Genomic DNA, 13,185 nt, shown 5'->3' on the forward strand with positions numbered 1-13,185 from the left:
ACAAGAATGTGCAATCACTTATAGCACATCTGAAAACAGAAACCACTCCAAAACTTCTGATAAAACCCTTCAGGAGTTGTTCTGGTTTTTTTATTCTTTGTGCTTTCCTCCTTGTGTAATTTGTCTGCTTTATCTCAGCTGAGGGATTGAGCTGGCTTTTGGGTGCATGTTTAGATAGCCCGGACATCCATTATCAGTCCGAGGCAAACCCGATTTAGAACCTCGGTAAAAGAATTACTCAGGAGGAGAGGAGAGCTCCGTGATTCTGTCACCTTCTCTTCCACCCTCGGCCCCCATCGCTGCTCTTTAATTGGGCTGCTAATCAATTAAAGCCTGTGTGCAAAGATCCCCTCAGCCAAGTGCATAAATGAGGCTGACAGTTGGATCTGTGAGACGCTGAGAGGTGACTAAACAGAACACGTTTTACCTCAGTGTCTGCTATCATCCTGCTCATCATAATCAAAGCTAAACAAATATTTGAGCTTTTTCCATCCGCAGAAAGTCATCTCGGCTGGCACAACTGAAACATGGTTGTGGTTATCAATTAATTATAATTCTTAATCAATGCACAAGGCATATTAAACTGTTGATAACCACTGAAGCAATACTGTTGCTTCACACTATGTTACCAGATAACTCGCTGGTGAAACCGGTGAAACTCCAAAACAAACGTGCCAATAATTATTTATACTCCATTGGGTGTTTCCATAGGTGGGACTATCCTCACCCTCTTCTTATGACCCATCCATCACTGTCACTTGCTCTGCTGTTTTTAACCAGTTGAGCCTGTGTCTCTCATTCTTCTAAAGGAAATTATTGATCATATGATTCAGCTTGTCTCACAGATAAGGTTGCCCCTCATTTTTCTTAAAGAGATTTGTGAGACTATTGGATCAAACATCCAAACAATTATGAACAGCAGTCTCACTTCAAGTGTTGTATCAGCAAATTTTAAGCTTGCAGTAGTGCAACCATTGATCAAAAAATCAAATGAGGACACTTCTTTCCTCTCCAATTTTAGACCAATTTCCAAACTGTTTCTTTCAAAAATTTTGGAGAAAATTGTACTCATACAATTGCAATCTATTTTAGACATACATGGTGTTCTAGATGTGTTCCAGTCTGGTTTTAAAGCCCCTCAGAGCACTGAATCTGCACTTTAAAATGTTTTTAACGATCTTTAGCTACTGACCCCAGGAACTCTGCCATTCTTTTACTCTTAGATCTCACAGCTGCATGGAGCACTGTGTTGGCATTAAAGGTTTTGCTCTGGAGTGGTTATGGTCTTACTTGTCTGACGGAAGTTTTTTCTGTCAGCCTTGGTGACTCTGTATCCTCCTCAGCGCCGCTCCCTTGTGGAGTCCCTCAGGGTTCTATTCTCGGGCCACTCCTGTTTTCCCTTTACATACTGCCCTTAGTGTCCTTTCTTAGAAAATATGGCATCTCATTCCACTGTTATGCAAATGACACTCAAATTTACCTGCCTTTGAAACAGAAAGATTCAAACTGGACTGTCTCAAGGACATCAAAGCTTGGATGGCCTTACATTTTTTAAACTTTAATGAGAGTAAAACTGAAGCCCTGATTTTTGGACCTAGTGGTACCTGTGATGCCCCTCAGATGAGCCTGTGTCCCCTGTAACCATATGTAAAACCCACTGTAAAAAATCTGGGTGTGATAACGGACAGTGATTTTAAATTGGACAAACAGATAAACTGAGTAATCAAATCTAGCTTTTTCCAGCTCAGGCTCTTATCTAAGGTCAAGTCTTTTTTTATCATTTAATGATTCTGAAAGGGTTTTACCTGCTTTTATCTCGTCCCGACTTGACTACTGTAATGCCCTTTATGTTTTGGTGTTAGCCAGGCCTCCCACTCATGCTGGCAGTCAGTCCAGAATGCTGCAGCTCATCTTTTAACAGGAACACGCAAACAAGAGCACATTTTCCCGCACTGGCCTCCCTCCACTGGCTTCCTGTACGTTTTAGGACTGATTTCAAGATTTTATTGTTTGCCTACAAATTATTAAATGGACTAGCTCCAACCTATCTCTCTGACCTTTTACAACCACACGTCCCATCAAGGTCGCTCATGTCCACTGAACAGTTGCTGATTGTACCTTTGCCCCCAAACTCTGGAACGAGTTGCCTCTGCATGTTAGGCTGCCTGTTTTTAAACCCCGTCTTAAAACACATCTTTATTCCTTGGTTTTTAACACAGTATGAGCGTTGCTCTGTTTGTCTTTTTGTCTATTAATCTGGTCTTTGTGTTTTTATTGTGTTGCTTTATGGCTATTTTGATTGTACAGCACTTTGGTCACCTGTTGTTATTTTAAAATGTGCTTTATAAATAAATCTGACTTGACTTGACCTGAGACTTGAGATCATTTTATGTTCAAGTGAAAGGAGCCTCTAACTGCCATTGTAATCATGACGAGAGCAAAGGAGGAAATCAGGTGACGTTATTATAGAGCAACAAAGTCTGCATAGGAGTCAATGTTTTGTTGACCCACCCATTCACCCCGACCTCCTCACTCTATAATATCACCTGATTTCCTCCTTTGCTCTGACATAATTACTACAGTTGCTAGAGGGTGCTGTCCTTTTTTTTAACAGCAAACATGGCGGCACGCAGCAGTGCAGCAGCTTCTCTAACTCCCAGTGATGAGTTTACTGAACTGGGACCTGAGTACCTAATTTCATTCCTCTCATGTACCAACATGTTTTGAAAAGACAATAAACTTCCTTGAATCCTTGTCATTTGAGCAGTCTCTTTGTAAAACGCATTGCAGTCACATGATGTATTACTTTCTGCAATGCACAATTTTAGTATAAAGGTGGATATTGTCCTGATAAACTGGCAACTTAGTGTACTCGAACAGACAAAATAATGATAACAGCGATAACAAAAGAGAAATTTAAACTTCATAAATCACATTAAGTTATGCACCACTTTATCTGGTTCCCATATTACAGGATAAAAATACACATAGGAATATTAATTTAAAAAGGCTTTCTTCTACACAAGCCTATAATTAAACCCACATTTAGATATTACTCAAAAAATTGGAGGTTCTTGTAAAAATGGTTCTGTGCACAGTTCAGGAGTCAAAGGTCAGGTTTTGGTGCATAATTTAGAGGAAATTTGACAGTATTTCCAGAACAGCCACTGTCATGATGTTACAGTTTGAACATCTAGAGCAAACATCAACGACAGCCTGGCAAATTGTATTTTTGCCAAATCAGGTGTAGAAAGAGTTGATAAGAGCTGTTAATCACCTGTGCAGCCTACTTGAAATGATGTCTGTCACAAGCTAATTCATCCAGATGGCGTACTACGCTCAGTACATACAGATTCCTGTACATGCAAACAAGAAACCAGCTACTTTGAGAAATTACAAAGAACTTCAACAAATTATGAACAAAGAACTTGGCTTTTGGAATCAGGTTTATTTAATCCCCTATGGAAAACAAGTTTCTTTAGATTACTGTAGAAGGTTAACAATACCTGGTTACTTAAGTGCATGGAAACACTGAATCAGAGAAGTAAAAATTGTGGGATGGCTTTTCCAGGCTATTAGGTTAGCTTTGAGCTAGCATAAAAGCCTTATAGCACTGGGCTAACATGCCCTATCTATAAAATATAGTTCATACAGGTATGAAAGGTATGATTCCATATAAGAAATCACATAAACATTCGATGTTGGAGTTTGTACATCAGGTATTCTGAAATAAAATGTACTGTTCATAGTTACAACCAAGTGCATTTACAAAAATGAATTATTATGTGAAAACCAGCAATTCATTTTAATTCTTAATGCTCCTGCTGTTAATATTACTGAGCAGCATGTGAGCTCAGCCACAGTGGACATAATTTCACAGAATCACCAGATGGGCCTTTGAGGATTCTTCTGTCAGTAAACAGGCTCTCAGCCGGCATCGGCGCCTCTCTCCTCACAGCAGCAAACGTCCTAAAGCTGTTTTGTTGCTGCTCGTTTGATCATCAAGATCTGGACTTAGTGTTTGACTTTCACACTCCAGCCGTAGCAGGACATTTAAATGTGTCTGTGACGTGTAGGGACTGACAATGCCATGAAGAATGAGCGGCTACTTCCACACTTATTAAGACCGTGTAATAACTTAATTCCTGCAAATCAAACGGAGAGAAGCGGAGCTGTTCCTGGCAGTGTTCCAGACTCAGATTAAAACCGTACAGTGGTCCACCTCCTGCTTTATTCTATGAAAAGATTAGAGGGTTGCAGAACTTATTGACTCAGATTTCTCCTCCAGGTATAGAGTAATTAATGTAATTAGGCTCTCTATCTCCACTCAGGCCTCTTATCAAAGCTGTTTCCTTATCGCTTCTGGAAATTTAATTAGAAAAAAAATCTTTCTAATTAACGATTTTGTGAAATTAACTTCAACTGGTTCATTCCCTTGTCAGTTGTTGGCCGGAGGCATATAAAGAGAAGAGCTGGACAGAGATGTGGAAAGAACAAAAGTAAGTACATTTACTCAAGTTTTTGAAGTACTTGTACATGACTTGATTGTTTTAATTTGATGCTACTTTATACTTCTACTCCACATACATTTCAGAGGGAAATATTGTACTTTTTGCTCCACTAAGTTTATTTGAAAGCTGAAGTAACTTTTCAGATTTCAGATTAACGTAAAAATAAATAAATAAATAAAAAACACTGTAAAAGATTCAACCACTGGTTCCCAACCTTTTGCTTATGCCCCCTTCTGAAAGAGCAGTGCTTAGTTGGAGCCCCTGATCATGTTACAGATGTCTATGAGTTGTTTGCAGCTCTACCAAAGACTTCTCAGATGGTTTCATTTAAATAATTGTTCCCAAAGAGGTCACATTATCAGATTTTCACATAGAAAGAAAAAAGAAAACAAAGAGGTTGACATCTTTGGTTTGAGTGAAACTGGCTCAACAGCTACTGGATGAATGACCCTGAAATCTGGTTCAGACATTCATGTTCGGCTCAGGATTAACTGGAATAACTTTGGTGACCTGTTGACTTTTTTATCTAGCGCTGTGTTAGCTGTAGCTCGTGTTAGCATTCAGCTAAAAGTGCTGCTGTTCTCAGTACAGCTTTACAGAGCATCTTCTTACTAAACGTCTTCATATGAGGAAGATTTTGAACCCGATCTGAAACTGACTGATGGCAAACCTACCTTAACCCAACGTGAAGACATTTCTTTATTTTTTAAATGTACCAATTCAAAATGAACACAAACACCTTAATGCACTTGAATTATGAATAGAAGTGATGAGTCTACTTGAATCCTACATAGGTGTTACTTTTCTAATCTTTTCTATTTGTTTCTGTCTTTTGTTTTTATTCTAAGTTCGTATTGTCGACCTTTTCAGAGTTATTTCCCTTATTTTCTGATCTCCATATTTGACGTGTTTAGCTGTTTCTTGTTTTATTGATCAACGGGACTTTAAATTGCTGTTTGTTTTATTGTTGCTCATGTTGTGTGGATCCCAGGAAGGCTAGTGACTGCTTTGTGGAAGCTGATGGGAATCCAAATAAACAATAAAGAATACTTGGATCCATTTTCGGTAGTACTCATATTAACACGGAGACCTAAGACCTGGGACAATACAACAAGACCCTACCAGACCAGATTAGACTGAATATAATTTGGCCCCAAACTCAGGTCCAGGTCAAAATTTTACATTCAACATAAAATAAACTAATTAAAATGTCTGTTACCAGTAAACATTATGTCTCTAAAAACCCAGGAACTTTGAAAACCAGCCTGGTTTGAGTTAAATAACAAAATGACTTTCAGATAATTATGTTAAGAGTTTTTAAAAAATGTTTTCCACATAACTGGGGGCATAAAATCTATAATTTAAAACTTTATTTTATCTCAAAATAAGCTTTTATCTCTTAATTTTGGGGATTTTCTTTCTTAATGCATTCATGTGATAATTTAACACTGAAGGGAACCATTTTCACAATTGCTACTTTTTATTTTGACACTTGTGCTCATTTTAGCCTTCATACTTGTTTAATTTCACTTAAAAAAGCTATAATCAATATTTTTTAATATAACACTGTATGATCTGACAGTGTGTAATGTGTTGGTCGTGGCTCATAGTGATGAACCTACAGAGAATGATCAGCAACTCTGCAGCTCCCCTTGGCTTTACGGAGCTTTATAGCGAGTTTCAGCTCATTGTTTAGCTGTCCGGCTATAAAAGCTCTAAAATGCCACTTTACACCAATGGCAAACAGACACAGTTAGCTGTAGACTAGCTGGTGAACATAGTGGAGCATTTAGCAGCTAAAGAGCCAGATATTTCCCTCAGGAGTTGGTAGAGAGCAAAAACAGAGCTAAAAGAGAGTGAATATTGGACTAACATTCACCAGGTGGACAGAAACACGACTCCAAATGAATGATAATGTTTCTCCATAACCGCTGGATGTAGAAATAAGCAACTGTTTGCTAACAAGTTCAACATATCAACTCAAAAGCTGATGATATGTCAGTGTTGTGTTCACTACTTGTTTCTGCTGCCCCCAAGTGGCCAAAAAACAGTTAATACAGGTTTAAGTCAACATTTTTTAAATTTTTCTTACTAGACATTTTTACTTTAAGTAGCCTAAAAGATTTGAGTGCTTCTTCCATCACTGCAGCAATTATGGACACACAATTTTGGATCCAATACTGTATGTTTTCCTCTCAATCACCATTCATTTACTTATTTATTAATTTTGTTTCAACTTTACCTGCTGGTCACTTTTCTCCTCTACCTTTTCACACATTTTTAATACTCAAATGCAAAACACGGAGTCATAAATCACAGACAGTGTTTCTGTGCTGAGGTGAGTCCCGGTCCTCTGCAGGGTGCTGAAGGATGTCGGGCGTTGCAGCTCAGGGGTGGGAACAGAGAGGTAACCATGGTGCAGAAAGAGCAAACAGTTACCCTCAGGGAAGTGTTTCCATTTCACAGAGACAAAACACAAGCTGACAAGATCCATTTGGCCATGGAAACTTAAACTAAAGATTAGAAAAAAGTGGGAAATTGGAATTGCAATGATTGTACATGTAAGTAAAGGATATTATACATGCAGAAATTCCTTAGAAAACTGTAGAGAAAGTGTTTTTTATGCTGTAGTCGGTGTAGTTTGCTGTAATGGCTTCATGTGAAAAATAAGAGAAAAGATGTTCCTGATATGAGGCTATCACTTGAGTGAAAGTTTGAGCTGTGCAGCCTTCAATGACTTGTGTGATTGATGCGTCTCCTGCCTCTCTCTCCTGTCTCTTTCTCCAGGGAATCCCCATCACATCACCTGCATCATGGCTCAGAGAAACACATCTGGAACAAATGCAATCCCCAGACTTGTTGTCAAGATTATAGGAGGCAAACAAGTCAAGCAGTTTATTGAGGAGCCACAAGAGTGAGTGTAATAACCAGGCTGACTTATGATCGGATTTGACACCGCTGTGGTTATTTAGTGGCTGGAGAAATTACTCTCATAACGTCAGAAACTGCAGAAGTATATTTACACTAGTACTCTACAATTTTATTAGAAGGATTTCTGTTGTACATCCATCTGAAGTACTGCAATATATACTGTATGAGTCATTGATAGTAATTTAAAGTGGAAAATGTGGATCATGATTTGTGTTAATCCTGTAAATATGAACTTGTTTGATGATGTCACTACTCACTGATTTTGTTTTTTACACCAGTATTTTGAATCAATCTCCATTTTTTAAAAGTAATTCTGACAAATAACATCCCACTTAGGATTTTATAGGAGTTTTTTCTTGTTTTCACAGAATTGTTGTTATTTTTTTTGTATTTTTGTTCATCATGTCATCACTTTATCTTGACATGGTGGATCATAGCATTATTATTGAAAGGTTGAGCACATGGGTTAGTATCTCTGGGACCACCCTCTAGTGGTTCTCCTCATACTTTTCTAACAGAAAATTTGTTGTGTCTGTTGATGGTTTTAGCTCCTCTCAAGCATCGTCTATGTATGGGGTGCCACAGGGCTCCATTCTAGGACCAATTTTATTTTCTCTTTATTTACTCCCTTTGGGCCACATTATCAAACAGCAGGATATTTCATGTTATTGCTATGCAGATGATACTTAGCTGTACTTGTCCTGCAAACCATCTGAATCAGCTAAGTTATCTTCCCTGCACAGTTGCCTTGCTGCGGTTAAGGATTGGATGGCAGTAAATTTTCTTCTGCTTATCTCCTCCAAAACGGAAATCCTTATTACAGCCCTTGAGCACACTCATGGCCCAGTTTTGCCTGCTCTTGGGTCTCTGGCTCAGCATGTGGTACCCACTGTTAAAAACCTTTTTAGACCTGAACCTCACTGTCCAGTCCCATGTTAAAAGTCTAGCTCAGTCATGTTTTTTCCGCTTGAGAAATATCTCTAGAATTAGATCTTTTATTTCTTTTTGATAATCTTCAGAGTGATTCATGCTTTTATCACTTCTCATCTGGATTATTGTAATGCAGTGTTTACAAGCTTTGACCAAAACATGATTGCATGGCTTCAGGGTGCAACCGCCAGACTTTTAACCGAATCACAAAAGCGTGATCATATCTCCCCTATTTTAGCTTCCCTTCACCGGTTGCCTGTCCGTTTTAGAATTGATTCTAAAAATTTTACTCTTGACTTTTAAGGCCCTGCATGGTATAGCTCCCTGGCTGAGCTTCTAAATCATTACTCACCAGCCCGTAGCTTGAGATCCTCTGATAAGGCCCTGTTAGCTATTCCCCGATCAAGGCTGAAGACGAAGGGTGGCAGAGCTTTTGCTGTCAGAGCTCCAACCCTTTGGAACAGCTTACCTGAGGAAGTCAGACTAGAAAAATTCACTTCCTTCTGTTAAATCGTCTCTCAAAACTTACTTCAGCTGTGTGGCTTTTGCTATAATTATTCTACCTGTTACTTATTATTATTATGTGTTACTTTTATCCATCATTTTATCACTACTTTAAACTGTTTTAAGTGTTATTTGTTGATGTAATTTTGTATTTGATTGTTTTATTTGTCCTTGTTTGTGAAGCACTTTGTAATGGTTGTTTTGAAAAAAAAGTTATTATTATTATTAATTTGAAGCCCTTTTGGTGCTGTAAATGTGATTATAGCACTAAAGGAGCTGATTATTTGTTTTTCATGTGCGTCAAACTTGCAGCAGAAGTGCAATATTCATGTTATCTTGATTTGTTTTTCCTGAACAGAGACACGTCAGAGAAAGAAGATCCTCTTGTTGAAGCTGCAGATGATGATGCAGATAAACGAGGTGTGATGGCGTCTCACAGACGGCTGCAGGACAGAGTGGACTCTGCACTTTGGGCTGTGATCAATCAGGTAAATCGTGTTCTTTATTCACCTAATTCACATTTTCTAAGTTCTACAAAAGAGTAAATGGAGGACTTACTATACTGTGTCTTTGCTGATTGTGTTTCCCTTTAGGTTCCTGACAGAGTGTGTATGACGGCGCCCTCTGGTGATCGCTCCAGGTCCTACATTCACCCAAAGACTTCCCACATCACTGAGTCTAGAGCAGCTGGAGCAGCAGAGACAACAGAGCAGGTTCTCTTCTGTGAAATATAACCTTAAAATCCTCCTCCACATTCTCAGACATGTGTTTCATTTATTTTTCCTTCAGCTGGATGTTTTTCTCTTCTTGTTTTCACATTCATCTGCTTCATGTGTTTCTCTGTGCTCACCTTAAATCTGAGTTTAAGGATGATTTGTGACATTACGACTAGTTTGGAGCCAATCGTGGTCCAGTATGCAACTTACACAAGTGTGATGTGGAAACTTGAAGCCTCCAGTACACAAACACTGAGAAAAGACTTTACAGTGAAGCAGGAGACAGTTCAACTTTTGAAATGAAATATATTTACATAAACAGATTCTCAGTTTTTCAATAAGGGAGAGGGAATAGATGTAATTTTAAGATTTTCTAACTAGGTAATTGAACTTTTTTGGTGCAAAAAACCATCAGACACAAATTATTATTCAGAGTATCTTTATATCTTACAACATGTCTGGAAGGATCTTTAACACCACCAGTTTTCAATAGCAGATTATTCTCATACAGTTTTTAAGACTAAAGAAGAAGAACGGAGTAAAACTGCAGATTTTTGTACATTTATCAGGCGTGGCTCCGGAGCTTTAATCAAATCTGATAAAGCAGAAATAACTACCAAGCATTAAGCAAGTGATGAAATTTGATGATTAATTTTTATTTTTTCGATGGTAAACAATCAGTAGCAGACAAAAATCATTTTTAAAAACTTTAAAATACATACACTCCCCTACATCTTTGAATTGAATCTCTCAGATTTCCTTTGATTTACAAGATTATCGGCCAAACGACTTAATAAACAAATGAAATCAGATAAATTGAGGAGGATAAACAACAGCACAGCTTCACTTTGGTTTGTTGATTCGGTGATTTTACATCATTCCAGTCACATTTCACCTTAAGCTTAAGTGCTTTTAAAGTATAAAATAAAGTGGTTGTTTCATAATTAATATAAATTAAAATTGTAAAAATGATGACGTTCTGTGCTTCGTCATCCAGAGCGATGATCCACACCGCAGTTTGTAGTTCTGCTTTTGAGGTGGACCTGTGACCTTCATGACTGTGTTTTCTCAGAAAGGTGTGTCTGAGGACGGAGATAAGGCCGAGCTCTCCTCGGCTGTCAGTGACGAGCTGTCTGATTGGCAGCTCTCCTCTCTGACATCAACAGAGGACGACGCGGCAGCTCTCGATTCCACCTCCAGAGGGACACTCGATCGATCGGAGGTCACTCACCTGTTCCTGAAAAATGATGTTCCGCTGAAATTACCAACGTTTTCTCTGCTCCTCCAAATGTTTTCTGATGAATGTGATCCAGACCAGGTAAGATAGTAGTAAGAGAGCCATTAAATCTTATTTTTAGCTGGATGGAAATGTGTGAAAGCATTTAATAATTGGAAGCTCATAAGAATTGAAAACCTAATTGTGCAATTTAACCATCATTGAACACTACATGTTGAAATTCAGCATATTTAACAACTATCTTTCTGAGTTTATGTGGTTTGAATTCCCCTTTTTAAAATTTCCAGGTCATCTCAAGTAATTTTTTAAAAAGTACTCATAAAACTTTGAAGTGTCCCATACTTCATTAATTGTAAAAAGTAAGTAAAGTAAAAAAAAATCCAGTTGCTCTGACTGGATTGATGAAAATTCAGTCCAAAATTCAAGATAGAAGAGAAAGAAAAAGTTTGGTGTCTTAATGTCACCAGTCCAATGTGTTCTCACAGGTTCATTACCGAAAACTGCTACGATTCATAAGACATTCTGCATTTCCAGAGGAAAATCCACAGTGACAGAGAAGTAAATCCACAGTTTTCAGATGCAAAATAAATTCAGATTCTGTATCTGCTGCTCTTTGCAAAATGAACTAAAGATGCAACTTGTTCCTTCTTTCACCTCTCTGCAGCTTCAGAGCAGCTGAACAAACGAGGACAAACAGCTGATACACAAATACAATGACATCATCAATCTGAGCTCGCTGAGGATCGATGACAGCGAGAAACCAGAGCCAAACTTCCTCTGGCCGCAACTCTGAAACACTTCAAAGGACTATAAATTCTTACTGAAATTATTGTACATTCATGAGATGATTTGTCTCTTTATGTCATCTATAGCTTTATTACATTACATTACATTAATTTAACAAATGCACCCCACCCCCCATGTGCTGGCCGGCTTACTGGAAACAGTTTGAGGTTCAGTGTGTTGCTCAAGGACTCCTGTCGCCAAATAGACCACAGATGAAACCTCCAATCCTACTTCTAAATATGAGAAAGGGAAGAGCAGCAATAGGTTGTGTCAAAACTTACCGAACATACACATTACGCATCGTACTGTCAATTTACATTTAGAGTTTTAGACTCCTGAAGCAGCCGTGTTGATGGGTGATGACGTCCTGGTTTCCCCTAAAATGTTTTTGTGTCGTTGTTGCTCTTTAGGGGACAAAACTAAGAGCCACAACATGAACTGTTGCATTAGGAATTCACATTTTTAGACTTGAGTTAAGAGAAATGATCATTTGCAGGTTTAGGAAAGTAACTTTTACCTTTTGTCATTTATTTTAATCTTATTTTCTTTTAAAACATTTTGCATAGCTTGCCTCTACGACCACTGTCTGATCTGAGCATGACTAATTATATATATATATATATATATATATATATATATATATATATATATATATATATATATATATATATATATATATATATACTGTATTTTTATGTGCTTAAATGGCGATTTCTAACCCTGCAGGCTTTAGCTAGAATCTTGATAGTACAACATGAAATTTAAGACTTTTTAATATCATTTAAGAACATTTCTTGTGGAAAATGAACTCAAGGCTTTTCAAGATACCCTGCAAATACCCTGAAATAGAAACCAAGAGCTGTAACGTATGAAAACAGCGATTGTCTTATCCTATATAATAGTGTGTTTATAATGTTCAGTCTCAGTGGCACAGAGGCAGAGATGATTGCATTTAACACGACAACTGCAGCGTTTCCAGGAAGTCAGCAGCAGCCGACTCAGGCATGAAGTTAAGATGATAAATCGATGAGCTGATCGACGGAAAAAGTATCAACAGCAATCCTATTAAGTCGACCTTTTAACCCGTTTATCAAACTGCTGCTTTTCTGTTTCATGTCAGTGTAAATGAAATATATTCATGTTTTATACTTGTTGGTTGAAAAAAACAAGATATTTAAGACGTTCTAATGGGATATGTTTGGAACCTTACTAAAAAAAAATAAATCTGCAGATAGAAAAAAGTGATATGTTTTTGATTATCAACCAGAAAAGTGTGAAAAATTCCTGTCACAATTTCAATAATCAAAATAGTTGCCTAATCATTTTCTCTGATTGATTGTTTCAGCTTGAAGTGATCAATCAACAATGAAAATAATCATTTGTTGCAGCACTTCCTGATTTTATCTAGAAGTTTGACCTCTATAGACACATGATGGAAACACAGTGAAACCAGTTTAATGACCAGTTTAAGTTCTTACTAATAAACATTTTCACCTGCTGATCAACAGATGAATAGAAAACTGCACAGAAACAGACCGAAGACAAAAACCCCAAACACGAGACACAAAAG

At 37.7% G+C, this 13,185-nt stretch overlaps 1 protein-coding gene across 1 annotated transcript; it reads left to right on the forward strand.

Moving 5' to 3' along the window:
* The first annotated feature begins 3,848 nt into the window (after positions 1–3,848).
* LOC137188420 (uncharacterized) lies at positions 3,849–9,649 on the forward strand. Its single transcript, XM_067598092.1, has 4 exons — positions 3,849–4,499; positions 7,299–7,425; positions 9,235–9,364; positions 9,470–9,649. The coding sequence occupies exons 2-4, from the start codon at positions 7,325–7,327 to the stop codon at positions 9,608–9,610; spliced, it is 372 nt and encodes a 123-aa protein (XP_067454193.1). The 5' UTR covers positions 3,849–4,499; positions 7,299–7,324; the 3' UTR covers positions 9,611–9,649.
* Positions 9,650–13,185: the final 3,536 nt, after the last annotated feature.

The sequence above is a fragment of the Thunnus thynnus genome, chromosome 8 (genome assembly GCF_963924715.1).
Source record: "Thunnus thynnus chromosome 8, fThuThy2.1, whole genome shotgun sequence".
NCBI classification, from domain to species: Eukaryota; Metazoa; Chordata; class Actinopteri; order Scombriformes; family Scombridae; genus Thunnus; species Thunnus thynnus.

What these genes read in the sequence shown, in the direction of transcription:
- LOC137188420 (XM_067598092.1), top strand. Translation starts at nt 7,325, where the DNA reads ATGGCTCAGAGAAACACATCTGGAACAAATGCAATCCCCAGACTTGTT. An exon ending in TTTATTGAGGAGCCACAAGA is followed by an intron (nt 7,426 to 9,234) that starts GTGAGTGTAATA and finishes TTTCCTGAACAG; the next exon opens with AGACACGTCAGAGAAAGAAG. An exon ending in TTTGGGCTGTGATCAATCAG is followed by an intron (nt 9,365 to 9,469) that starts GTAAATCGTGTT and finishes GTTTCCCTTTAG; the next exon opens with GTTCCTGACAGAGTGTGTAT.